Source organism: Sorghum bicolor, chromosome 4 (genome assembly GCF_000003195.3).
Source record: "Sorghum bicolor cultivar BTx623 chromosome 4, Sorghum_bicolor_NCBIv3, whole genome shotgun sequence".
NCBI classification, from domain to species: domain Eukaryota; kingdom Viridiplantae; phylum Streptophyta; class Magnoliopsida; order Poales; family Poaceae; genus Sorghum; species Sorghum bicolor.
The window spans coordinates 52,578,472-52,606,113 of NC_012873.2; the positions used below are offsets into that span (position 1 = coordinate 52,578,472).

Sequence of the window (27,642 nt, forward strand, 5' to 3'; positions counted from 1 at the left end):
AAATGTTGTATCTGCAGCAGGTTATTAGATGAGGATGGTGGGCACCTTTTACTAAACTGCAAGGATGTGAAACATATCTGAAGGGAACTGAGCATGGAGTTGGTGAGAAGCAAACTAGCTGTAGCAGGCTCACCGAAGGAAATGGTGGAGAAAATTTTCACCCTGGGGAAAAAGGAACTACTGACAGAAATCATGTTGCTTTGATTATGGTGGGGAGACAACGAAGATCGGCTTAAGAAATAGCATACATCACGGCCTTTCAGGCTGATGCATTTCTGAAAACGAGACCGGAGAAGCTGTTGTCAGAAAATGGTCAGAGAAAGACATGACAAAAGCCACCGGTGGGTTTCCTCAAACTCAACTCTGATGGATCTTTCTTCAATGAGATGAGAATGGAGGGGTGATTAAGGTTTAAGGCGGCAGCAGGAAAGGAAGACTGCGTCCTTGACGCTTTTCATGAGGTGAGGAAGACGATTAACCTGGGCATCTCAAGGCTATATATAGGTAGAAACAGACGCGTCTCTGGTGAAAGAAGCAGTGGAACTGTGGAAGGCAGCGAGTACAGTCTGGCGGCAATAGGCCAATAGGTTGGAATTGTTACTGAGATTAAGCATTTGCTCTCATCTGAATTCTTGTTTAGCTCGATTAATGTATGCCCAAGCGTTTGTAACAAAGCAGCATATAAGTCCTAGTGAAACTGTTCTCACTTGGGATGAGGACCCACAGGAGGTTTTAGGGGGTGTTCGTGTCCACTGTCCAGCGATTTATGTGCGACTCATGAGTAATGAAGAGCCCTACAAATTCGAGAGAAAAAAAAAAACCTCCTGTGGGTAATGGAAGACTACCGCTCAGCTCTACTTTTTTATGTACTCTGAAAAGTGCCAAAACTGTTGATGGTCCAAGTACCCATATGGCAATCGTTGCGATCGTTTGACAAATAGAGGATTAACGGTAGTATTGAGAGCAATAGTCATATTCAATACGAACATTCGAGTATTTAACAATGGGGTGTACTGGGACATTATGCATCACAGAACTAGCTGCAAAGTTGACTGAAAGCTTAACTGGACCATACCTAAAATACAATTCTACAGCTTGTACAAAATTTGCCTGTGGTCACTACAAACATCAGTCACACACAAAAACCCGTGTATGCCACCCCGGATGAAGCCTCATCAATCAGAGTTTGAGGTGTTGTAGACTACCATTGGTTTACCTGCAGCACAAAATCATAAATTCTTTTTGGGGAATGCAATCATCATTGGAGTAGTCATAACTGTAGCATGTGCAATCATCACGAGAATCAACATTAACATTCAACACTGGCAAATAGTAGTAAAAAGTTAGTATCAATAAGAATGCCCGTACAAAAATACAAAATACAGAACAATAGCACAAATAACCACTCACCTGGGGCATAGGAAATTACAGGCTTGCAACTAAACTAACTCTTGTCACTTTTCTTCTTCTTTCTTTTATGTTTTGGTTTGATAGCATCTTTTAGACTCTTTGGCGATCCAACCTCCTGGGACTCATCAGACTCTCCAGCAGCCACAGCACTTGAGGTGTTCACCTCAGCATTCGATGATTCAGTCATTGGTTGGGCATCCTCTTGGCTGCTCATCTTGACAATAGTTGGTGGATCTGCATTATGCGAAGCAAAATAAGTGAATCCAAACTCAAGAGACAACCAATCTTGGCAAATTATTCCTCAAGAAAGATTACAGCAGATCACGTATGTCAATTCAAAATGACTGAACTGAACGATGACTCTAGATTGAAAGGAGGTAGACTTATAGACATCAGAATTTAAAGGGACTCAGATTTATGAAATATTTCTACCAGCCCTAAAAAAACTTGTATAAAAACATTACTACAAAGTAGAAACAGGGGTAGAATGACACACTATGAAGATGATATTAAATATCAATAAGCACTAAAGATGCCATCCAAAGAATGACTGGAAGTGCATGACAGAGAGAGGTTATTGAGAATTAGCAAGCAAGAAGACAACCCATATAACATGTAAACAAAATTAACAGTACCCGGCAAATCAGAAAGTCTGAGGGAGCTTAATGAAACTCCTTTACAATATGGATCCCTACATGGCAAAAATCAGGACCAGTTGGCAAAAAACTTGTGTCAAGCAAATTTTTTATGCTAAATATCTAGAACTTGGGAAACAAAACATCAGACTAATCACTACCAATTTGATGTGCCACCAATGAATGTTGATGTTTGTTTGTGTTTAGCAATTCGATCCCCAGTCAAGGGTGAATTCCTTTTTATACTTTGATGGTCCTCATCACCTTTGCTTATCTGCTGAACGTCACTAGGCATCTGCACTGTTTGCTTTTCCAATTCACCATCACCTTTGTCCTCCATAATTACATCAGTGACATTAATTTTCTGAGGAACCGAGGTTGGTAAACGTTTTACTTTCTTTAAAGCTTTCTCGGTGGTGTATGAGTCAACCTGAAACAGAATGCAGCCATAAGATTCTTGATGAAATACAAAGCCAACCATGGAATGAAAATCATAATCTGAATAGCTTCACATTCCACGAAACATTCAAAGACATGCAAACTGCAATAATTTCACTACTTAAAAAGTACAACTAGTAATGGGGTCCTCTGTTCTACAACCTCACATCCCTCCTGCCTTCTCCCTCTCATGAAATAGCCAACCACAACATGTAGCACGACCTACAACTACAACCAGTTGTTCACCCTCCTCCCAACCAACAAATCAGATTCATCCAGTGCTTGAGGCCCAGGATGACTGCCAAGACAATCCCCCAGCCACCACGGTTAGGAATCAAAGAGCCACATGCCCGCTGGGGCAGCGCGCGCCGCAAACCCACCAGAATCCGCATTATGGTCAGCATCATTTTAGTGCAATGCAGCCAACCCACGTAACCCAGCGGCGCCACAACCCAGGTCTCCGACCCAATGGTGGAGAACCCTAGCACCAGCCTTCCGACCACTCGCCATCGGTTCAGCACCCAATCGTATCCTCAGCCTCGCCACCGTCGTCATGCCCTCGGTTGCGATTGTGCATGATTCGTCATCCCCATCCATTCCATTTGGGTACTAAATCTGATTCCTCTTGTATCTTGCAGTAGCCCTTGGGATCCACTGCAGCCTGAGCTGGAGTGGCTGCGACAACTTCAGCCCCCTACTGCGGTGACCACAACCGCTACATTTTTTGAGAACCCAGTAAGGTTGGAAACAATAGCTTGTTAATTAGTCAGCACTTAGGGTGCATCTGGTGCTTAGTTCTATTTATCATAATTTAATATTAGTTGCACTTGTCTAGCAATTGTGTTATTGGTTTGTTTATTTATTTATTAATCTAGCACTGTTTTTGTCTCAGCTAGTAGCAGCAGTTCAGTATGAACAATGAAGGTAGCAGAGACTTGTTCTTCCTTTTTTTTTGCATGGTTAGTTGGGTTTGCCCTGTATTACAACTAGGCTTATTGCTACTATGTTTTAAATCAGGGGTGGCTACTTCCATGAAGACACTGAGATGAAAATGTACATCACTAATGTTGCAGATGCTTAAAATATGTAAATATTGTCTCATTAGATGCACAAATAACTTAATAGTAATACTTATCACTAGAAATGTCATTGTCATGTTTTTTATTTTCTGACTTTTTTTTAGGATTTTGTTGAAGTATGTGAGATGGACTGTTAATTTGTGCAAGTTTGAGCAAATCTGCTAGCTATCTTATTTTGTATTTTGTGGCTAGTGGACAGCGAGTAGGTGTTGTTTTAGGCATGCACTTTCCAGTTGCGATCTATGCGGTGCTGTGCGGGCTGCCGCAAAGCTCGCAAAAGCTAGTTGTGATGCACGGGCTGCCGCATATGCCTGCAAACTCTCTCACGGCTCTCATTGACACAGGGCAGGCTGACCACCGCCGTCCTCTTGTAACCCTAACCACAGTGCCACCCTGCCTCTACTCCTCATCATTCTATAGCACCTAGCTTGCCCTGAGAAGGTATGTGCCACTACCGTTAATCTGAGATACACCTCTTTTTCCCCTCAGTCATATCCACCCTGCTTTCTGCCTTAATGTCTTCACGTCATTTTTAAAATAAGAACTTGAATGACATGTTTATATTAATAATTTAGCTCAGGCAAGGCGGCAATATTTATTTCAATCCAGTTTAGCTCTATTTAAGGATGAATCAAGTGACATTTTTTTCAAGTGCACAGAAGGAGTCAATAAAAGAGCCAAATTGCATATGATATTCATTGCTTTGAAAATGTGAGTGCATTAGTTTTATGTATGGGGATCCAATAATACAACTATGCATTCTAGGCTTCTAGGCAAAGGAATTCAGTCCATGTGGCTGTTCATCGGACTGTTGTTACTTTGTGCATCTAGCTCTACGTAAACCCAAAAGCTAATTCTAACGTTCTCTCCACAGCTTTCTTTTTTGGTTACACAGGCTCACAGGTCCTGCCAATGTAGAGTAAGATAATGTAGTGCCGCTAACCAGTTGATCATAAGGTAATTTGTGTCCTCTTCTGGACCATCAACCTTTGCAGTAATTGTTTTGGTAGTTTGCTTCACTAAATTTGCATCTGTATCTATATCTAGTGGAGAAACTACTGCTATTAGGGAAAATATTTCTATTGAGGTTAAATATGCAGAGCAATCTGCTTCAAACATTTTCCAGCTAAGTAAACATGCAACAGAATCTCTACGTAGGTAGAGAAAGAATTTCTTTATGCGAAAATCCCATCAAATTTAACTATAATTTTTTTAATATAGTATGCATCGTTTGATTTGAACTTTGTTGAGAACCATATCAACACATGGGCACCTCAGCTAGTCATCAATCTGATGGTGCTTACTTACTGCTTTCTTTATTTTGCTTGTTATATCAGCAGCCTTTACCGAAGCAATTCTTAAACACTGCATGATAACACTTGACATGACACCCTCTCCACCAGCTTTCTGGATGGCACAAACATCACCATTTGAGTTAACTGTAACAGTCATCCTCCCTCCCATTACTGCTTCTTCCTTGTATGTGGGATCAAGAACCTACACAAATATGTTAGTTACTCAGCTGAGGATGCTAATACTTTGATGAAACTTAATCAAGAGCACTTCAATCTTAAATATTGAGACATACCACGATGTTGCCTTCACCAAAATATGCAAATGTTACAGCTATGGGCATATGATGTATTGTAAGAGGAAGCGGATCCCTAACCTGTAAAATACATCAATCAGAACACAAGATAGTTGCATTGGTCAACAAAGCAGGACAAAAAAACAACCATTAGGCCAATACTGAAGTTGCACACTACAGAAACTTATGGGAGTCATACAGATTAGCTCATAAGATGATAAGAACATAGTAAAGTTGTGAATCTACTGATTTAAAAAGAAGCATGACTTTTGAGGGATACATTAGCAACACCAATTACAATAGAGAACACTGAGAGTGTATGCCTACCTCAGGATCATGAACTGTAACTTGCTGACCATCGTCCCCACCAACCGTGCATTCAGGTCTCCGGAAAGTAGATAGAGCTGCCAATGCAGCAATGTTAGCTGCATCAATGAGATTCCTACAATGGCAATGGAGAATATTATTAGAACTGTAACTTGCAAGTGTTTACAAATCAATTACATCAGCAAACAATTTATAACTCGTTAACCCATACCCTCCATTATCCAAGATGTGAAGGTCGACACGCACGGACCAGACATGCTTCCCAGCAACAACACACAAGGACTCCATGTCAACAGCTCGACTCTCCCTGAAAAAAAAAATTCCACATTATCAGGCTCCACGCTTAAACCCGAAGTCTGATAAATTACAGAACCAAGAATCAGGAAACCTGAGGCCACGGTCGATGACTCGGCCAAGCTCTATTGCTGATTCCCCAGGACGCCCAGGCTCGAAGGCGGGGTCAGCCATGGGTGAGAACTCGGTGAATATGGCCAGCGTCCCCTCGTTCGGCCTGTCACGGTACGGCTGCACCAGCTGTGCGGTCACGTAGCCCATCACATGCGTCTCCCCGAGCTGCACCTCCGACGAGCCGTCCTCCCTGAAGTTAAAAACGACAACACCACCAATAAGGATGCAAACCTACTCGCCAAATAAACGCCCAAATTGCCACGCGCCAGAGCAAAGCGAAACAAAGCCGCGGCGGCAACGTGATCGAATTGCAGCTGCCAGCGAAGGACGAGGACGAATCTCGACCCAGAGGAGCGGAAGCGAGCCGGGAATAGCCAAATAGGTGGGGGGGAGGCGGATGTACCTGCCGAAGGTGACCTTGAGCTTGCGGAAGTCGAAGGAGTGGCGGCCGTCGACGCGGAGGTCGGACTGGAGCGCGCGCTCGATGAAGTCGCGCTCGTTCACCGTGGGGCGCCACCGGAGGTGCTCCATGGCCATGGCAGGCGGCGGAGAGAGGTAGGGTTTTTCGATGAAGTCGACGAAGTCGCGTTCGGCCGTTTCTTCTATTTCCCTTTTCGTTTTGAGGGCCTTCCCGTCCCGGACTCTGAGAAAAAGGGCTGGGCTACAAATTGCGATGTTCTGCCGGGCCAGGATACTCTATGTGAGAAAAAGGGCTTAGGATGGGCTGATTACGCCCCGATGCCGGCTCGGAGAGGGGCGGAGGCGCAGCTGCGCGTCGTCCTAATTTTTTTACAATTTTACCTTTTTAAAAAAAATTACATTTGACTCCTTAAAAAATATATATTCATCTTTGGACCCAAGAGATCGAACTTGTAGCTCCGAGATAATACGTCTCGGCCGGCGCCATAGATCTTGGCTCCAAGATGTCTACCCACCTATAGCATGACATTATAGATGACGCTGACGTGGCCGGTATCTTGGAGCCACAAATCTTGACACCGAGCTCGGAGCCACAAATCTTGACGCCGAGCTCGGAACCATAGATCTTGGCGTTGAGGCTAAAAGACGATAAGACATGTCTCAGTGCTGTTGTAGGCAGCAGGCGTGCTGGCTCCGCGCCACAACAACATTGAGACATGTCTTGTCGTGTTTTAGCCTCAGCTCCAAGATCTATGGCTTCGAGCTCAGCGTCAAGATTTGTGGCTCCAAAGTACAGGTCACGTCAGCACCACCTAGGATGCCATGCTGTAGGTGGGTAGACATCTCGAAGCCAAGATCTATAGCGCCGAGACGTGTTATCTTAGAGCCACAAGTTCTGACGCCGATCTCTAGATCCAAAGATGAGTATATGTTTTTAAGGAGCCAAATGTATTTTTTTAAAAAAAGCTAAATTGTAAAAAATTAGAGCGCGTCGTCGCGTGCAGCCTCCGCTCCGCCGCCATGGGGGCTCTGCCGGGCCGCGCAGGCGCGTGCGAGCTACCACCGACCGGGGCGCGTGCGTCCTGCGCAGGAAGAGAGACCGACGGGGTGGAGGAAGGAAAGAAATAAAAGGTGGAAAGAGAAAAGGCAGAGGAGAAAAACAGAAAGAAAAAAGAAAAAAGAAAAAGTATTATAGACATTTTATTTTTTTTAACGATAAAAGAAGCTGTTCTACTAAATATTTTTTAAAAAAGAGAGAGGTGCTTACACATGCAACTAAAGCCAATAAAAACTGATTCACTGATGAAGCTGCAGAACCTTAAGCGCACAAGTGCTTTTTTTATTGGAAAAAAAGTTCTTTTAGCCTCCCTTAATTTCATGGTTATCCGATTTACCTCCATTATTTACAAAAACCAATTATTTGAAACTGTTTGTTTTTGCAGTCTTACTAGTTTTGATAGTGATTTTACTGATGTGGTACATGGCAGAGGAGGTAAATCAAATTAGTTAAAAGTTTAGGGAGATAACTGAACTGAAATATTTAAAAAAATCAAACAATTATCCAAATTTTTATGTTAAAAATAATATAATTAAAAATAATAAATTGCTTAATCCTATAAAATATAGAAATTTTGTTTTAGCTTGGAAAATTATAAAACTAGTTTCAAATTTTTAAAAATCATGTTCTATCTTACGGTGCCTAGTGTAAAATTGTTTTTTTAATCTTAAAATTGTTTAATCTTCATGTACTCATTTTAGTGCATGTTTGCTAGTAGAAGCCTTAAGAGTTTTTAAGGTAAGATTAGTGGCGGGTTGAGGTTTATCCAGAAAAAATTTCAAAATAGATCCAAGAGATGAGGCTTTCGGTATAAATGAGTTTTTTAGGTGGATAAGAGCAACTCCAACATATATGTTGTCCATGTTATCTAGGTTATTTTTATATTTTTAAAGCAAAAATTAAAGTCCAACAAGTGTGTTATCTGGTTTGCTAAAATAGTAAGTTTGTTATCCCTAAACTTTCGCTTGTCATATATAGCATATCGTCCTTACTAGCTATCATATACAAAGGTTGTTGTAGAACTCTATGATTTAAATGAGTTTTTTATTTTACACAATGGTTAAATCTTGTAGTGTAAAATACAATTTTACCTAGTCTCTTGGAGATGCTCTAAGAAGTTTATTATAGAGGCTAGGTATGGGACGCACGATCTCTTCTTTAAAGATATTTGCTAACAAGATAGAAAAGAATTTTGCTAGCTAACAAACTTCCGGACTGCGACTTCTCTAACGGGGAATTTTCTTATAATAACCAACTTCGCTCCCGTGGGAAATCAAACCCACAATTGCTATTAAAGCATTACCACTATGCCACATCCTGTAGACATGTTTACTGTCGGTAAGTGCAAAGGCCAAAACGTTTGTTTTCTTTATCTTTAAAAAAAAATAGGCATTTTAAAAGAGACCAGATATACTATATGGTTTTGCTAAAAATAATTTGGTGTGGGTGTGTATACGTATAAAATGTCTCTTTCGTTCACGGGTGCAATTTGCACGGTTGCAGCACTTGCCACGCAGGGCACGATGCCTGCAGGCGGTTGGACCGTTGGACATCAGCAATTCAGCATACGCATGGGCCTTGTTTAGTTCCTTGTAAATTTTACAAAATTTTCTGATTTCTCTTCACATCGAATCTTACAAACATATATAGGTATTAAATATAGATTAAAAAATAATTAATTATACAATTTATCTGTAATTTACGAGATAAAATTTTTAAACCTAAGTAGTTTATAATTAAATAATATTTATCAAATATAAATGAAAATATTACTACGTCTATTTTGTAAAAATTTTTAGAACTAAGGCCTTGTTTAGTTCGCAAAATTTTTTGTTTTTGGCTACTGTAGCATTTCGTTTTTATTTGACAAACATTGTCCAATCACGGAGTAACTAGGCTCAAAAGATTGATCTCACAAATTACAGGTAAATTGTGCAGTTAGTTTTTATTTTCGTCTATATTTAATGCTCCATACATACGACTAAATATTCGATGTGAGAGAAAATCTTGAAATTTTTTACGAACTAAACAAGGGCTAAAATAAGGCCTTGGTACTAGTAGCTCGCAGTTGCAGCACCCGGTCAAAGGTCAACTCCATGCTGACACTTCACTTTGTGCTTTTCTCCACGGATTATTCGCGCGAACTCAAAAGGCGTTCTAGAGAGTGTGGAAGCACCCCTTGACGGTTCATTCATGAGTGTTCGCCTGGAATCTTTTGGATTTGGGATTCACGGTCACGACGTCGCTTGCCAAGTCCAAGTGTGTCGTTTTACAGCCGAATGCGACTGAAAACAAAGCCTTCGGAGGTCGGCAGGTAAGGAGTCCAAACGCGACGCTGAGCGACCACCCCGGCCGCCGACGGGCAACGCAGAAACAGGGGGGCATGTTTTCACAAGCCAAGAGTCGTCAACAAACGCTGATGCTTCCGCTCTTTCGCAATAATAATAAAAAGTTACAAAAATACCAATCATGCCGAGGGAGATGAGATGACAGTTGACACTTAACACCTTTGATTCAGTCATTTGGAGAAGCACGAATCCTAATCTCCGGAAGCACTTGTTATCGACTGCATGCATTCGTTTCTAGGATGGTGATGCCACTAATCTTAGCTAGACTGGGCCGGGAATAGTAGGCGACGAAAGTTGCAGCTGCCTACTTCTACTCTACTTCATGCCATGATGGTAGTATCTAAAGTGTTCTTCTCAGACGGAAAACGCAAGTCTGCAACAGCTACTCGAGGTCAACCAAAATGCCAAACCAAGTCCTTTTCTGTGTTCTGCTTTATTCTGCAGGAAAACAACCATGTTCCCCTTAATAATGAAGTCATCTTCTGAGCATTGCATCGCTGATGGAGCCAAGTCACCGTTCCAGCTCACAACTAGCACTATCATAATGCAAATCGTAGTATATATAATAAAAAAGATGCAAGATGCTCGTGCTGTGACGTGACAAGCATCTCAAGAGGTGAGTTTTCACACTAGGGCCTTGTTTAGTTCCGAAAAGTGAAAACTTTTCGGAACTAAATAAGGCTTAGATCTATTCTGTTCATCAACATGCCCTTATTAAGATTCCTAGGACCAATCATATCGGAGTAGTACTAAAATCAACTAGTGAGATGATCACAAGTTCACAGCACAGCGTGAAGCACAGATAGCGATGATATTATACTTGGGTAAGTACAGGTTCATTTCATCAGCGTGCTAATACCAATCTTTTGCTGCCTGCCCCTGTTTTTAAGACTCTGACCTTCAACTTGGGTGTTTGTAGCGAGGGAGCAATAAAGTTGATATTGATACTGTACTACGTAGGATTGATTCACAGGTAGAGACAAAGACAAGCCTTACAAAAGCTTTGCTGCCTTGCTGCTGAAGTTCAGTGCAACTCAACCCACTCCTTCCTCCTGCTCTGCCCTCTCCACCTACCAAGCTTTCGAGTGCCAGCCATGGCAGCAGGCGCCATACCGCTGGCGTACCAGAGCTCGCCGTCGTCGCCGGAGTGGCTGAACAAGGGCGACAATGCGTGGCAGATGACATCGGCGACGCTGGTGGGCCTGCAGAGCATGCCGGGGCTGGTGATCCTGTACGGCAGCATCGTGAAGAAGAAATGGGCCATCAACTCCGCCTTCATGGCGCTGTACGCCTTCGCCGCCGTCTGGATCTGCTGGGTGGTGTGGGCGTACAACATGTCGTTCGGCGACAGGCTCCTCCCGTTCTGGGGCAAAGCCAGGCCGGCCCTCGGGCAGAGCTTCCTGGTGGCGCAGTCGCAGCTCACGGCCACCGCCGTGCAGTACCGCCGCCGCGACGACGGGACGACCGCCGAGGCGGCCATGCTCCGCCCGCTCTACCCGGCCGCCACCATGGTCTACTTCCAGTGCATGTTCGCCAGCATCACCGTCATCATCCTCGCCGGCTCGCTGCTGGCGCGCATGAACATCAAGGCGTGGATGGCCTTCGTCCCGCTCTGGATCACCTTCTCCTACACCGTCTCCGCCTTCTCGCTCTGGGGCGGCGGCTTCCTCTTCCAGTGGGGCGTCATCGACTACTCCGGCGGATACGTCATCCACCTCTCCTCCGGGATCGCCGGCCTCACCGCCGCGTACTGGGTGGGGCCGAGGTCGGCGTCGGACAGGGAGCGGTTCCCTCCCAACAACATCCTGCTGGTGCTGGCGGGGGCCGGACTGCTGTGGCTTGGATGGACTGGCTTCAACGGCGGCGACCCTTACGCGGCCAACATCGACTCGTCCATGGCGGTGCTCAACACGCATATCTGTGCCTCCACCAGCCTCCTCATGTGGACGCTCCTTGATGTCTTCTTCTTCGGGAAGCCGTCGGTGATCGGCGCCGTGCAGGGCATGATCACCGGCCTTGTATGCATCACCCCTGGTGCAGGTGAGTACCGACTACCGAGTAGAGTAGCTTCCTTTCGCTTGCTACAATCCATATCCATTGGCAGACGCCAGACAGACTCCTTCAGTCAAAACCTAACCAATTAAAAGTTTTGCAACTTGTATTATTGGTTGGTTGCTTAACACCACGGTTGGAAAAGTGGAAAGTAAATAGGCCTTGTTTAGTTTCAATTTTTTTTGAGAAATCGACACTGTAGTATTTTCGTTTGTATTTGAAAAATATTATCCAATCATGGACTAACTAGGCTCAAAAGATTTGTCTCGTCAATTCCGATCAAACTGTACAATTAGTTTTTATTTTCATCTATATTTAATACTCTATGCATGTGTCTAAAGATTCGATGTGACGGGAAATCTGAAAATTTTTATAAATTTTTTTGGGAACTAAACAAGGCCTAAACTAAGGAAAACAAGTGAAACTATTCCCTCCATCCTAGAAAGAAAGATGTTATGAGATATGTGCAAATCAAACTTTTTCAAATTTAACTAGATTTATAGAAAATACGTGCAACATTTATATTTTCAATGAAAATATATTTAACGATCTATCTAATGATACTAATTATGTATTATAAATATTTAAATTTATTTATATATAATTGGTCAAAGTTTTAAAAAATTGACATTTCAAGAGACGATAATGACTTCTATTTCAAGATAGAGGGAGTAGGCCAGTATGTCACGAAGTCAGCAAAGAATCAAAGGATCTGCATCTTCTATGGCAGTGTATTTAAGAAGAGAGAAGAAAAGAGTTTCATCTAGATGAAACTCTCTTGACACGATTACCAACTCTCTATGAGTCTTGAAATTAAATGCCTATGAAACTATGGAATGAAACTCTCCATTGAGAGTGGCTCATTTCATTTCATATGACATGGTAACCTTGGAAACAACGCTATGAAACTCTCCACTGAGACTGACCTTAATTAGATCGATTCTGCAGCCGCCTAATGAGACTTTTAAAATAACTGTAGCCACTAACATGCCGCAACTTGTGATGATCTAATTGGGTCGTGCAAGTACTTAATTTGGGATCTTATCTTCTGTGAGGTGACACTCCTGCTGCTCAGCTAGCAGTAATGGGCGTTGGTTGACCTGGACTTTCAAAACTAATGGCCCTTCACTTGTTTCAAACACACCTAAAACAGGCCAACACTACAGATTGGTATTTTATCAGAAAAAAAGGGTTGCTAGTAAAAGAAACCTCTATTTTGTCCCAATCAGAACTAGCTTCCCTTTGCCACCCCATTGGCCCGTAATTTCTTTTTGTGTCATTTTTCTTATCAAGCATCTCAAAGGGAAAAAGAAAAGAAAAAATTGACTGACAGAGACATGGTTCTGACGATGGCATATCCTTACAAAATATTTTTCTGTCAATAGATGGCAACGTTCCTGATTTGTTCTGTTTTGTTGGTAGATATTTTTAGATTTTTTGTGTACGTGCCCACAGTTTAGATTTTTGGACAAAATTCCAGATCCGAAAATTTATCTGTATGCAAATGAAATCTCATGGAAGTGAACAAAAATAAATCCATAATATAATAGTCAAACTGACAAAGGGGACATCAAGAATTTCATGGTACAGGTATATAATATGTAGCAAACCAGTACAACAGTCTCCATAGTTAGTCTATTCTCCATTTTAATTGGTTAACTAACAAATATCTTTCATTCAAATAGGCCTGGTGCAAGGGTGGGCAGCTATTGTGATGGGAATTCTCTCTGGTAGCATCCCCTGGTACACTATGATGGTACTGCACAAGAAATGGTCCTTCATGCAGAGGATCGACGACACCCTTGGCGTATTCCACACCCACGCGGTGGCTGGGCTCCTCGGCGGCACCACTACGGGACTTTTTGCTGAGCCCGTCCTCTGCAACCTCTTCCTCTCCATCCAGGAATCCAGAGGTGCATTTTATGGTGGTGATGGTGGATCACAGTTTGGGAAGCAGATTGCTGGCGCACTCTTCGTCATTGCCTGGAACATCGTTATCACTTCCATAATCTGTGTTCTTATTGGCCTAGTCCTGCCCCTCCGAATCTCTGATGAACAGCTGCTTATCGGGGATGATGCTGTACATGGTGAGGAGGCCTATGCTATATGGGCAGAAGCTGAGCTCAATGACGTAACCCGCCATGATGAAGGCAGACATAGCAGCGTCGCTGTAGGAGTTACACAGAATGTTTGAGCATAGTTCTTGTAAGGTTAAAAGGAAAAAAAACACAAAGTGCATTTGTTTGCTAACTGCTATCAATTGATGACACAAAATTGTATGCAATTAAGCACCTGTTTATGGAGGGAAGTAGAGTGTCAGTTTTTTTTTTTTTTGGTGAGTGGGGATCTGGAATCTTTTCTGCTTTCATGATTATCTATGCTGTACATTTGAAGCTGTAGAAACAAGATATTCTTTGCCACAAGTTGTCGCAGTTGTTCATGCCATGACTCATGGAGAAAATTCACTTCAATAACACTCTTTGTACAAGTGAAAACCTGTGTTAGTTGAATTTTATTTTGCTGACCACAATAACCACAATATAAAGATAAACATGCCAGGTGCTCATTTTGCTACACATTAATACATTCATGAAAAGAATGAATGTGTGTGCCCAATTTATATGGGTGTGGTAGGACAGAATTCTGAGCCGAATGTGGAACAGCAGAAATGTAGAATACTTTCCAGTGTGGATTCTCAAACTGGGTTAGCACAGGTTGCCTACCCTACATAACACAATACTCCCTCCATTCCAAACTATAAGACATTTTAGCTTTTCTAGATACGTTGCTTTTACTATGTATCTAGACATAGTGTATATATAAATGCATAGTAAAATCAATGTATCTAGAAAAGCCAAAACACCTTATAGTTTGAAATTTAGGGAGTATATATTTTAGACAAATACTGGATATACCCAGTAGTGGCTAAACTGATCAATTAACCAAGACAAATCACACCAAAGTAAATACCTAGTAGAAAATAGATACTAGTGCATTTTCATCATATTGCAACAGTTTAACAGATATATAATTGATTCATGGCATTGAAAAAGATGTGGCACCAAAGACTGGAATATTCAAGGGAATCACAAGAACAATTACTAGGAAAGTTGAAAGCATGAAACTTACTCAAGCTTGTATCTTTGATAAGCATCTGTTTTCATCTCTTAAGAGTACAGTTTAAGAGACATTCTGAATGCATCTCCCAAAGAACAAGGAAGTATCTTGTTCATCCTCAGCAGATAAGTCCAGGAGGTTAATTAGTGATTCTTTCAAGTGGGTATGAAGGTGCATGTTGGGTAACGTTTTCTAGGTAACTCTCCAATTCTTTCTCACCACTCTCAAGATTCTCCCACAGCACTTTCCTTAATGCCTCCTGCCCTTGGCTCTTCGTGACAAGATCATAAGCATACCTCATAACATAGTTGCAGTATGCAGCTTCATTATTCATACATTCCTGATATGATGATTCATACTGTTTTGGGTTGAAAACCCATTTCTTCGCATCCTTGGTCCACCGCTTCAGTATGTAACTTTCTGGAATTTTGCATATATTCTTGATGCTAAGAGCTTTCAGAGCATGTGGGCAAAGTAAACCCATTGTCTCAAACTTACTGCAGCTGCAACTTAATCGCATCGTAGGCATATTGAAACGAACTGTGCAAACTCTTGATCCTCGCCCTTGCATGGTCATCTCAAATTGATATGTGTTGCTATCTTGACACGGAAGCTCCTTGAATTTTGTGGCGCCACACCCGTCCAGAAAATCTGTCTCAAACAATTTGTAGATTCTATGTGTATAAACCTTTGCTGCATGATTCAAAATATCACTGTGTTTGATGATACAAGCAGGTGGCTTTTGCAAACACCGTGCATCCTCATCCAATTCTTTTTCCCTCCAATCTTCAGTCTGTTTATCCACAGCAACAGCAATTGCACCAAGAGAAGTCAACTTATCAGAAACATTATTAAATATGTTGCTCATATTGTCACATTGTGGTTCATACTCAATCCCACCATCAAAGGTGCACTTGTTAAAAGCACTACACCACTTCTGCTTGAGCTTATATAGTTTTTTAAGCCATTTGTTATCCTGCAACTTAAATTCACAGAGCATTTGAGCCCATGTTTCCTCAAACTCTGTTTCCGAGTCACATCCCTGTATGCACTTGGTGAACATCTTATTGAACGGTTTTGAAACATTAAGAGCACCAAGACGAGACTGAGCATTCTTTTGGATGTGCCAGTGAGCAATGCGATGACATGCATTTGGGAAAACCTCCTCAACTGCTTTTGACACAACTTGATCTAGATTTGTGAAAATAGATTGTGGATGCCGGTTCCCCATGGACTCCAAGAAAGACTTGAACAGCCACACAAAAGATGAAGTAGAGTCGTCAGCTAAGAGCGCGCAGCCATACATAGTGGTCTGCCAATGATGGTTGACACCAACAAAAGGTGCAAATACCAGGTTCTGTTTGCTCAAGCGATAAGTTGAATCAAACACGACCACATCACCGAAACAGTCATAGTCGGTCCTGCTCCTCCCATCACGCCAAAAGAAATTAGTCATCCGACCACCTCGGTCCAATTGAACATCCCAGTAGAACATGCCATCTTCATTTGCCCTGCTTTTCAGGTGACTCACAAGGCTCTGCACGTCCGCAGTCCCTACAGTCAGCGTCTTTGCTGTAGCACCATAGCCAAGGAGCAAATCTTGCTTCGGATTCTCCACATTGTTGGTTGCACTAGTACTCCCTGCAGGCAATTGTGGTTGCACCTGATAACCCCCATACAACATCGCCTCCACAGAACTCGACCGCCCTGCTATAAGTGACCTTGCAGAACGCAAAAGGTGTCGTTCCTCAGGCTTTGCAAGGTTGTGGTTATGATCAGATACCAGTCGGATAACCTTCCACTCCCCCTGATCATTCACCCTGAACCGCACCATGGCCCTGCAATTGGTCCTGGTGTGGGGGTCGTTGAAATTTGTATCGGTGAGCTTCTCCCCTTCCTTGAGCCCCTCCTTGGAGCAGAAGTAGTCCTTTGTGCGTATCCGCTTGGTGCCGGTGAAGTAGGACTGCTTCCCTTTCCGGATGCTGAACCCCATGCGGTGGCCGTAATCGCAGTAGAGCTTGTAGGCGGCCTCTTCGCTGTACACCACCTTCCGGAGCAGCTCTTCCGTGCCCTCCTTGCTGCCCTGCACCGTTGCGGCCTCCTCCTCCTCGTTCTCTGCATCGTCGCCATAATCGCCCCGCCTCTCGTCGCCGGAGGTGGAAACGGCAACAGCCACTTGCGCTTCCGCGGTTGCCACATCACCCCCGCTGCCACCGACACCATCGCCGTGCGGCAAGACCACCCCCTCGCCGGCCTGGTCCGCGCCGACGGCGGTGGGCTCGACGTGCGACATGGGGGAGGGGCACCCGAGCCCGGTACTGAACTCTACCAAATCGAAGCATGGGTGGATGGATTGCATCAGTAGGGCACCAAGCGCCGTGGAAGGGATTGAATCCGAGTAAGCTAGGGTTGCTTATACCTTACCACCACGAGGAGATGGGAACCAGTCTAAGTCCGGATGAGTGGATCTCCGCTCCGCCACAGTGGTGCTAGCGGAACGGAGGAGGACGACGACGAAGGGGTCGACCCTGGACGAGAGAAAACTACGGCGGACGGAGGCTGGGGTCTCGATTGTTGTGTGCCGGCGTCGATGGCGGCGAACGAAATGCGAAGGGGGGAAGGTGATTGGGGACTTCGTGCACTCAATTTTTTACAATTTGTCTTTTTTTTTATAGGAAATTTCTCTTTTGGACCCCTTGGATAAGAGCAACTCCGGCAGGGCCCCTACTCAAGCCCCAATAGCTAAATATGGGTGCTCAGGCTAAAAACATTACTCCAGCAGGGCCCCTACTCCAGACTCCATATTTGGCTGGGCATCCATATTTCTCCCCCATATCCCATTCCTGTTGGCCCAACAGGGCAGCCCCCATCCTCCATCGCGTGTCCTAGCCTCAGCGCATGCTCCTTCTCTCTCTACCCTTGTATGTGCATGACACCCTACGGTAACAGGCTCGATGCTCTAATTGTGTCCATGTCCAAAGGAAGAAGAAAGAGGAAGAAGAAAAGGACACTGACGAGTGGGTCCCTTGTGTCATTCTCTCTGGAATAAGTTTGGGGGCCCAAATTTGGATGCTACTGTTGGAGTTGAAGCAAAAAAATTGAGCCCCCAGAAGTAGGGAGAGCACCTAAATTAAAAATAGGGGCTTAGTTTTAGAGGCTACTGCTGGAGTTGCTCTAACTTAACAGTTTTGGATCCAGGGGTCAACGTCGTGCTTCATGGCGTCGACGTTACACGTCTCTCTGGCCGAGCCCAGCGTGGTGTCCCACGTAGCAGAGAGGTCGACGCCGTAGATCACGGCGTCGAGCCTTCAACTACAAACCAGCAGACGCCCTTCGCTAACCGTGAACGCATTTTATATTTTCTTCTCTCCTCTCGGCTCTTCCTCTCAAAAACCGACCACGAACATTGGATTCAATATTTCGACTATCAAAAGTTTGATTTGATCCATAGATCTTGAAGAGGCAGGTATACTCTTTCACCTCTTAGTTTCTGACACATTGATTTGACCTATATTACGTGTATTTTGTAGACTTAGATAAACCATTACTAGGTTTTTGAATGGATGATTAATACTTATATTATGCAATCGTAGAATGCCACGTCATGGAAAAAGTAGCAAACCAAGGTAACCTTTCCACATGTTTCGATAATTTTCATTCATTATTGTTTATCATTTGGTAAATTGTAGTTTTAGGTTCAATCGTTAATTCCTTCGTACCATCCTTCCGAAGTAAATTCTCTGCAAGGTGCCTAGTACACCAACGATGGTGTAAAGGTGGGAATCTGCTCCTGTACGGCACTGAGTATGCCCTGGTGTCTATCAGATATGACACCAACCTCCCTATGTGGGCCAATGACATGTATCCGAACAAGGCGCATGAACCAACCCCAGCTGTCTTTGTTCTCTCTCTCCACCAAAGCAAAAGCCAAAGGAACCAATGCGTTGTCTGCGTCACAGAAAATGGCTACCAAAAGAGTGTCCATGTACTTGCCAAGCAAAAAAAATACCATCAATTGATAACACTGGACGGCAGTGGCTAAAGGCCTGGACACACTGTGGAAAGCACCAGAATGCACGAAAGAATATCTGCCTCCCATTCCTCCATCCATTAGGCTTCGGAATGTACTCGTAATGCATGTCTGGATTTGCTGCTTTCATTGCATTGAACATTGCTGGCAGCTGCTCGTACCCCTCCTCCCAGTCCCCATATATCATCTTCCAGGCCCTTTGCTTTGCCCTCCATGCTTTACCATACTTTATATCATACTTAAATATCTTCTGAGCCATGTTCATAATTGCTCTGACCTTCAAGTTGGGCTGACCCTTTAAAGTTGTGCATAACGTACTAGCAATAAGGGTAGAGGTCAATTGTCGATGCTTCTGTTGAAGGTCAGTCTAGGCACAAGTGTGTGGACCTACAATTTTTGTGATCTTGAACTTTCCGGTGGCCTTCTGTTTACGAGCACAGACCCTCTAGTTGCAATCTGACATCTCACACATAACCGTGTAGCGGCGCTCAACATAGGAGTGCATCACCTTAAAGGGTCTTTTACGTATTACAGAATATTGCTGTAACCACCTCCTTAAGCTGGGCAAGTCATTAAAGATCATGCCCTTCTGAATTTGCACACTGTCACTAGCCTCAGGAGCCTCTAGCAGCTCGTCATCTCTTCTCTCTACATAAGCATTTTGAGAACGACTGAGGTCACTAAACTCGTGAACTAGTGGATCACGATCAGGACAGAAACGTCTGATAAGCTCCATTTCTTGTTCACTTAAAGGTGCAACTGGGTGGTCATCATCGGAATCAACAGCTCTACTTGTGCCATAGGGCTCCTCATCATCCTCAATATTAACATCCAAACTGTTAGATGCTATAAAAGCTGCATCAATATTAACTGATGGAGGCACAGAAGGACAACAATCATTACTCGATTGTCACCTACAACAAAACCACAAATATGGATACAATTGAGACAACGAAATCAAACAAAGGAAGGGTAACGAAATAAATAATGTAACTACACCGCTTACATTGAATTTTCTAGGTCATAGGGGTCTCTAGGCTGCCAACACCAACACCACCGACAAATGTTCCAGCCTCATTGGGACCGGATTGAGCATCAGAAACGACAACCACATCTTCCACACCCACCTCGTGACTGGGTAACGGGGGAGCTGAGGGTGCCGGATTGTCTGGTTCTGGCGAGAACCCACCATGGGGTGGTTGGCAATTAGGAGAAGAATCCACTGGAGGGGTTGGCTCCTTGGACAACTTGCGCACAACCAAATCCAAACATTGAAACTTACTCTTCATGACAGTTTTGACATATTTGTCCCATTGAACCTCGGATAAAATTGAGACCAACCGTCTAAAAATTGTCCCTACCGGCCATGGTGAAGTACCCCCTCAAACAATATGTCATCTTCAATTGAATTGCATTTAAGCTCGTCACGAGCACTACCCATCAACTCAGAAACACAAAGGTCGATCATCAAACATCAAAGAAACCCTTTGCATTCTAATAAAACAAACATTCTCTTTGATCTTCCTCCACACTTCCTCCATGATATAGGGTTACTACGTTGTCCATCTAATTGGAATGCACAACACAAAAGTTACTAGGGACATAAATAATACAAGTAGAACTATATTATTATTACCTTTCTAAAATAATACCTATGTCTATAAATAAGAATCAAACTATCTATATATCTACCTAAATATGAAACTATCTAACTAACTATGTATCTATTTAACTAATTATGTATCTTACTATATAACTAAATTTACTAACTAAAATGGGACTACATTGTCACCAAACTATATAAATAAGTTAAAATACTACGCTATATTATATAGTATATTTCAATACATGTAATATCTAACTAAATTACAACACTAATAAAAAACTAATTATATGAATTATCCAATATACAAAATTATCGGTGCAAGAAAAACAAGAAGAAAAGAGGCTCACCGTCAGTGGAGGATTCACGGTGGAGGAGGAGGAGGCGCGGCCCACCACCGTGGTCGGCCACCAGACCGCGGACAAGGCGCAGGCGAAGCGGGCGCGGCGGGCGGGCGCGGCGCGGCGCGGCGGGGTGAGCGCGGTGCGGTTTAGCGAGGTGGGCGAGGTGAGCAGGGAGGAAGAGGACATCGGGCAGTATTTGGATTACACAGCTCGACGCCGTGATCTGCGGCGTCGAGCTCGACGCCGTGATATGTGGCGCCAAGCTCGACGCCATGATCTACGGCGTCGAGTATTTTTTTTGGCCACGTAAACCGCCACGCACGCGCCACGCTGTGCTTGGCCAGGGAGCTCGACGCCGTGATCCATGGCGTCGAGACGTCTAACCTCGACACCGTGAATCATAGCGTCGACCCCCTGGATCTAAAACTAAGTTTAAGTTATCCAGAGGTCTAAAAGAGAAATTTCTTAAAAAAAAGCTAAATTGTAAAAAATTGGGTCGCATGTGACGGATTTTGATGGAAAATTGCAGCAAACAAACGGATTAGACAAAGAAAAACTAGTAGGACAACATAAACTCTTTCGGTGACAGAACACTAAAGTTGTCATTTAGTCCGTTTATCCCAAATTATTCCTGGCCCACATGTCAGTGACTTATATGGTCTCACATGTCAGTGACACACACATAGTTGGCACATTTAAGGGTGGCAAATAAATAAAAAAAATCCCAATTAAGGCCCCGTTTGGCAGGACTTCTCCAGCGGCTTCAAGAGCCGTTTGGAGCTGTTTTTTGCCAAACGGGATAAAATAAAATGGCTCCACCAATGAAGCTCCTAAAAACATGCTCTCACAGAGTTTTGGGGTGCAAAGGAGAAAAAAATAGTGGTTTCTTCTGGCTTCACCTCATTCTACATGGTGTTATGTGAGCGCACATTTTAAGGAAGAAGCTGTTTTGCCAAATGATTTACCAAAACAGCTCCAGCTCCACCGATAGAGTTGTTCATGGAGATGAAGTCTAAAAAAACAGCTTCACTAATGAAGTGGAGCTGTGCCAAACGGGGCCTAAGTAACATATTTTTTATAGTATATTTATCTGATATCATATTTTTTGTAATTCTTTCTATAATTTTGGTCAAATTTGAGATACTTTGACTTTCCTAGATTCTTAAAATATCTTATAATTTGAAATAGAGAGAGTACCATTTTCGTGTTCTATGTGCTTTCAAATTTATATGTGTTCTATGCGTTTTCAAATTTGGGTAAAGCCGCTTCATCGATGAACTAGTCGTTTGAAAGACCACTCAAACTATAATACCCGATAATATACCTTCTTAACTTTTAAATCAGATAAAGTACCTTCTTGACATTTTAAAAGTGGCTGTTTTGTTGATGTAGCAGTAGCCATTTGATCTTTCTTTTCTCTTTTTTTTTATATATGTAGAAGAGCATAACTTTTTTATATGAAGTTGTATGAATAAAAACTTTATTCAAAGTTTACACCTCAACACGGTCTATAACTTTGTAGTTTATAACTTTTATATTTAATATATTTTAGATGCTCAAATACTCATTTTAAGTTACTAGATATTGAAATTAAATTTTTTAAATTTAAAAATGACCTCATACGTTGACATAATCTATACCAAAGTTATCATTATAGTAAGATCTATAACTTTATAGTTAACTATTTTTTATTTGAGATAGTTTAGAGCCTGAATTATTAGTTTTAAGTTCTCTAGTTTTAAAATTGATTTTTAATTTTTTTTTCAAAGATCTCTGCTGTTGATATAGTATACACCAAAGTTGTAGTTAACAATATTCTTATATGAGGGCATTTAGAGGTCCAAATTCATTTTAAATTCCTAGATTAGGAATTCAATTTCTTTGATTTTTTTTCAAAAGACAAAAAAAATTGAGTCTCCAAACGATATCAAATAAATAACCACAAAATTATATATCACGTTGAAATCTACAACTCTGGTACAGACTGCGTCAAATTGAGAGGTCGTTTGAAAATTTCAGAGAAACCAAATTTCAAAATTAGATAACTTAAAATGAATATATAGACCCCTAAATGATCTTAAATAAAAAAATTATCAACTACAAAGGCACTGTCTTATTGAAAATTACAATTCTGATGTAAACTATATTAACATCCGAGATTTTTTGAAAAATTTAAAACAAATTGTAATTGGGTAGTCACGTTAAGTTGACATGGTTGATTTGATTCGTAAATGCAACCAAATGTAACACATGAATACATGATCATCTTCTCGTTGCAACTCATGTGCACTCGCCTAGCCGAGGACAAAAAATAACAGAGAGGTGATTTCATGAAAATAAACATAATGTAAATAAACATATTGTATAAACATCCTGTAAATAGGGCCTTTTGTATCTCTATATATTGTTTCATGAAAATAAACATAATGTATAAAATTCTTGCAAAAAAATCATGTAATAAATAAATCTTCTAATATCCTTGTTGGATAAAAATAAACCGCAATTCGGAAGCTGCTCCTCCACCGGCCTGGCCCTGTGCTCTCTGATACCCTATTAGGCTATTACAGTACCTTGTTTAGTTACCTCCATTTTCTTACCACCTTACTAGTCGGTTACTCCTCCTCACGGTAACACGCCGCCGCAGCGGCGAACTAAGCGTCCATCGGAGCACCATCTTGCGCCGCACGCCGAACCCTACAAAAACACAACGCCGCCGCGGCGGTGGCCCAACCAAAAATACCAATTGCCAAAATCTCCCCCTCCCCACCTCTCTCTCTCGATCTCTCGATCGGAATGGCGCAGGCGGCGCCGGAGCGATGGTTCATCCTTGGCCGCGTCGTCCCCGAGCGGCACGGCGCCAATGCCTTGGTTGACCCTAGCCTTGGCCTCAAGCTACCGCTCGACAGCCCGCCGCCGCGCATCACCAGGCTCACCGCGCTCACCAGGGACGACGTCGTCCGCGGCGAGCTCTCCATCGTCGCCACCTGCCACAAGGACCTCCTCCTCCACGAGCTCGAGAGGCCCTCCGAGCCCAACACCCCGAACATCTTCTTCCTGGCGCTCGACGCCGGCAACGACTTCATGCCTGATGAGCGGGCCGCCGCCGCCGGACGCAGCGTGTTCGACGTCACCGCCACGCGCCTCCTCAACCGCACCCCCGGATTGCCCGACTTCTCCGGCGTCAGGAACGTCGGCTTCCTCAGCATCCGCGGCGGCAACGGCAAGAACGTGGTCGCGGAGCTCCAGGCCAACAATCGCGAAGAAGCGGACAACACCGTCCCCTTCATCACCTGCCGCACTCGCCGGGACCCGGAGAACGACGACAAGTTGGAGTGGGAGTGGAACCAGGCGTATCTCAACTGGCCCGTCGTCGACGACGAGGCCAACCCGCACTGGACTACCCACGACGTGATCGCCCACGACGAGAAGCTCTGGTGGGTCAACCTCTCGCGGGGCCTCGTCGCCTGCGACCCGGCCCCGGTCAAAGACCTACAGCCGAAGCTGGAGTTCGTGGCGCTCCCGGTCCTCGCCGGGTTCGAGGACAGGCACGAGCCGCCGGCGCACATCGACAGGTACCGCATCGTGGGTGTGAGCGCCGGCGGGATGCGGTTCGTGGACGTCGCTCGCAGGCGCAACGATCCCGAGGGAGAGACGCGGGTGGTCGTCTGGACGCTGGACTTGCCGGAGTCGATCATCGACGCCAGGTGGGAGGACAACCCCAGGCAGACGACGCTGGCGAACATCTGGAACAACAGCGCCAACTACGCGCAGATGCCGAGGGATGTGGTCCCCGTGGTCGCGCTTGTGCACCCCCACGAGCCCGCCGTCGTCTACTTCTTCCTGGAGCAGTACGTCTTCTCCGTCGACGTGAACCAAAGCGCCGTCGTGCACTTCGCGGTGATGCCGGACCAGCAGGACGGCGTGCCACGGCCGATCAACCAGCGAGACGTTCTCGCTTGGAAGCGCCCTTCCTTCAAAACGGTACGGCACTAGCTTAATTTGTGCTTGCCATTTTCCACATGTGTGTGTTTCCATCCGCATGTCCTAGTCCGACTCCGACGAGCTTTAGAGCATCTCCAACCATTATGCATTTGAAGTTATGCATTTTAAGCAAATTGCAAACCCCTAAATGAGAATGGCAAGGCTAAAATCGGGTGATCTCCAACCGTTATGCAAAATGCCAAGTCGATCCCGCGCCAAACTTCCCGCAGCACTGCATCCCGCGCGGCACTCCTTCCACGCGCGGCCAAACAGCCCGCCGCCGGCGCACGTTCAGCTCGCCGCCGGTCTCCACGTTCAGCTCGCCGCCGTCGCCCTAAACCCTAAACGACCTAGGAGCCGCGGCCATGCTCCGATCCACGCTCAGCTACTCTATATATGATGAATATGCATGATTACCTGGCTGGCGTTGATGAGGAAGGCTTCGTCGCGAGCGAAGCTGTCGAAGAGGACGCGCGAAGCTTCTGTATCGCGCGAAGTTTGTGGCGGCGCGAAGCCAAACCGCGCGAAGGGAGGGGTTTTGCATAGCCGGACTCCTTTGGCATATATGCCAAGTTTCCCCCTCCAAATGCATAGCTATGTAAAATGCAAAGTCCAAATGCATAACGATTGGAGGGGTTTTTTTTGGAGTTTTATGCATTTTGGTAAATGCCAAGTCCATTTGCATAATGGTTGGAGTTGCTCTTACTTGCAATTTGAATTTCACATGAGATGCCTGAGTAGTGTATCCATTTGCAACCATGGTACGGTGCTTATCATGATAACGGTCACCGACCTATGATCCCCTTGTTAATTACCACTGAGATATATGGAATCTTTCAGCAATTGCATGAGTACTACTCTAGTACATATGAACTGTTCATGTTTATCTTCAGTTGGGAGCAGGGGAAATTTTCCACATGTGTTTTCCATCCGCCTGTCTTAGTCCTAGCTTTACTTGCAATTTGAATTTCATGGGATGAGATGACATGAGATGCCTGATGCCTTCGTATGCATGGATGACCTTGCAAAACGTCATGTAGAGTAAGTAGTATATCTGTTTGCATCGATGGTATTGGTACTTATCATGATAACAGTCACCTATGATCCCCTTATTACTCCCTACATCCTAAATTATAAGACATTCCAAGAATCTCGAAGAGTCAAAACATGTCAAATTTGACCAAAACTTATATGATAAGATAATAGCATTTATTATACCAACTAAGTACTATTAGATTCTTTATTAATTATATTTTCATAGTATACCTATTTAATGTCATATATCTTTGTAATTCTTTCTATAATTTTGGTAAAACTTGAGATGCTTTGACTCTCTAAAATTCTTGGAATGTCTTAAAATTTGGAATGGAGGGAATAGTTAGCACTGAGATATGGAACTTTCGGCAATTACATGACTACTACTCTGCTATGTCAACTGTTCATGTTCATCTTCAGTTGGGAGCAGGGAAAATTAAGGGAGACTTTCTGCACTGATGAAATATGAATGATAATTAGTATAAAAAAATGTAAACCATGGAGCCGGTGACTGTGTATGTTGCAATCTCCATCCTGTTTTTAATTTGAGCATGAACAACTTGCTACGACAAATTTGAGCTTAATAACGAAGCCCAAACTAAGAAGTAAATGACTGCATGCAGGTACAGAGAATGATGCTACTGGAATTCATGAACTGAACATGTTTAGAGAGGCATTCCATCAGTTTGACTGTGTTTTCTGTTCCAGAATTTCATGAACCTGAAACCTGTTTAGAGAGGCATTCCTTCAGTTTGACTGAGATTTCTGCTCCAGAATAAATTTCCTCGCACATTTAGCGATTCTTTTAGTACATATATTATTATCGTATTCAGTAACTCTTGACTGATTACGTGGTGTTTTACTTCTTTGAAGGAACCGTTACAGGTCGTATACCAGAAAACGGAACTAGCCCAGGGCGACAGCACGGATGAGGATCCAGCTTAAGGATGAAATCCCCATTCACGGTGCGATTATACTTCTCTTGGGTTGACCGCCTAGCTATATACCTTTTCCTTTCTTGGGCTATATATCGTCTTTCAGCAGCAAACGTGAAGTTACTCCTCTTTTGTGCAGGGCGTGACCAAGTGTGAAGGCCGTGCGCAAATTTGCCTCAAAAAGGAAAAGGTCGTGGGCAAAGCCTTTGTTGTTGTTTCCTGTTTTGGCTGTGATCAGACAAGAGTGTAGACAGGGATTCAAGTCTTTTCTGGTCACAAACTATACAATTCTAACTGTCAGAAACTAACTATACAATTTTGTTACCTCTATCCATGCTGTCTAATCCTCTCAGAAGTATTGTATTCATTACTTCTCTCAGAAGTATTGTATTCAGTTTTAATTGTTGACGCTTTATCAGCTGCTGGATATACTTGTATGGTTTCAGAGCTTGTTGGATATATTCATATAAAAGGTGTTGATGTTGTCCATATGATTGAATAATTGAATTAATTGTTGCTGGGTGAAACAATTTTCCAGCACAAACAGGAACAACCCACTGGTGGTTTTGCTGAGTGTGACCTCATCTTCTTTCTCCTCCTTTCTTTTTTCTTTTCCAAAGACAATGAATACAATGACAGAGATTCAAGTTGGATCTTGCCATGGCAATTGAACATCAATCAAACATGCATACAACAGGATTTACTACGTGATTTCCTGGAGGTGCGCTACATCTTGAGCGTAATCACCAGCACTATGCCTGCAATTCAGAAAAGGCCCCAAAAGCTCCAGCTAGTTGCTAGTATGATGTAAATCTCGCTCCATAAGTCACATTTT

At 43.5% G+C, this 27,642-nt stretch overlaps 4 protein-coding genes across 12 annotated transcripts; 2 read left to right on the forward strand and 2 right to left on the reverse strand.

Annotated features, from left to right (window-relative positions):
• LOC110435026 (exosome complex component RRP45A-like) lies at positions 930-6,509 on the reverse strand. 5 transcript variants are annotated; one of them, XM_021460302.1, is made up of 10 exons: positions 6,289-6,508; positions 5,866-6,075; positions 5,689-5,784; positions 5,478-5,592; positions 5,151-5,231; positions 4,871-5,059; positions 2,207-2,475; positions 2,046-2,101; positions 1,411-1,644; positions 930-1,322 (listed from the first exon to the last, which is right to left on the reverse strand). In XM_021460302.1, exons 1-9 carry the CDS (start codon positions 6,420-6,422, stop codon positions 1,445-1,447), a joined length of 1,350 nt encoding a protein of 449 aa, XP_021315977.1. In that variant the 5' UTR covers positions 6,423-6,508; the 3' UTR covers positions 930-1,322; positions 1,411-1,444. The 5 variants fall into 5 exon arrangements, with proteins under 5 accessions (XP_021315977.1, XP_021315976.1, XP_021315979.1 ...); XM_021460301.1 differs by having other exon boundaries at positions 930-1,216; positions 6,289-6,507; XM_021460304.1 differs by lacking the exon at positions 2,046-2,101 and having other exon boundaries at positions 2,310-2,475; positions 6,289-6,505.
• LOC8061048 (ammonium transporter 3 member 3) lies at positions 10,399-14,250 on the forward strand. The gene is made up of 2 exons (XM_002452204.2): positions 10,399-11,750; positions 13,448-14,250. Exons 1-2 carry the CDS (start codon positions 10,805-10,807, stop codon positions 13,954-13,956), a joined length of 1,455 nt encoding a protein of 484 aa, XP_002452249.1. The 5' UTR covers positions 10,399-10,804; the 3' UTR covers positions 13,957-14,250.
• LOC110434681 (protein FAR1-RELATED SEQUENCE 5-like) lies at positions 13,284-17,593 on the reverse strand. 5 transcript variants are annotated; one of them, XR_002452313.1, is made up of 4 exons: positions 17,299-17,593; positions 14,892-17,204; positions 14,055-14,240; positions 13,284-13,930 (listed from the first exon to the last, which is right to left on the reverse strand). XR_002452313.1 is itself a non-coding variant. In XM_021459280.1 (2 exons), exon 2 carries the CDS (start codon positions 17,170-17,172, stop codon positions 15,019-15,021), a length of 2,154 nt encoding a protein of 717 aa, XP_021314955.1. In that variant the 5' UTR covers positions 17,173-17,204; positions 17,299-17,593; the 3' UTR covers positions 14,730-15,018. The 5 variants fall into 5 exon arrangements, 1 of the variants encoding a protein (XP_021314955.1); XR_002452315.1 differs by having other exon boundaries at positions 14,055-14,258; XR_002452312.1 differs by lacking the exon at positions 14,055-14,240.
• LOC8061049 lies at positions 23,650-27,306 on the forward strand. The gene is made up of 3 exons (XM_021459544.1): positions 23,650-24,837; positions 26,746-26,837; positions 26,947-27,306. Exons 1-2 carry the CDS (start codon positions 23,650-23,652, stop codon positions 26,815-26,817), a joined length of 1,260 nt encoding a protein of 419 aa, XP_021315219.1. The 3' UTR covers positions 26,818-26,837; positions 26,947-27,306.

Excerpts from the sequence above, each read along its gene's own strand:
- LOC110435026 (XM_021460302.1), bottom strand. The coding sequence starts at position 6,422 with ATGGCCATGGAGCACCTCCGGTGGCGCCCCACGGTGAACGAGCGCGAC. Across the intron at positions 2,476-4,870 it reads CAAGCAAAATAAAGAAAGCA|GTTGACTCATACACCACCGA; the intron begins GTAAGTAAGCAC and ends ATTCTGTTTCAG. Across the intron at positions 1,645-2,045 it reads CAGACTTTCTGATTTGCCGG|ATCCACCAACTATTGTCAAG; the intron begins GTACTGTTAATT and ends CGCATAATGCAG.
- LOC8061048 (XM_002452204.2), top strand. The coding sequence starts at position 10,805 with ATGGCAGCAGGCGCCATACCGCTGGCGTACCAGAGCTCGCCGTCGTCG. Across the intron at positions 11,751-13,447 it reads ATGCATCACCCCTGGTGCAG|GCCTGGTGCAAGGGTGGGCA; the intron begins GTGAGTACCGAC and ends TCATTCAAATAG.
- LOC110434681 (XM_021459280.1), bottom strand. The coding sequence starts at position 17,172 with ATGTCGCACGTCGAGCCCACCGCCGTCGGCGCGGACCAGGCCGGCGAG.
- LOC8061049 (XM_021459544.1), top strand. The coding sequence starts at position 23,650 with ATGGCGCAGGCGGCGCCGGAGCGATGGTTCATCCTTGGCCGCGTCGTC. Across the intron at positions 24,838-26,745 it reads AGCGCCCTTCCTTCAAAACG|GAACCGTTACAGGTCGTATA; the intron begins GTACGGCACTAG and ends ACTTCTTTGAAG.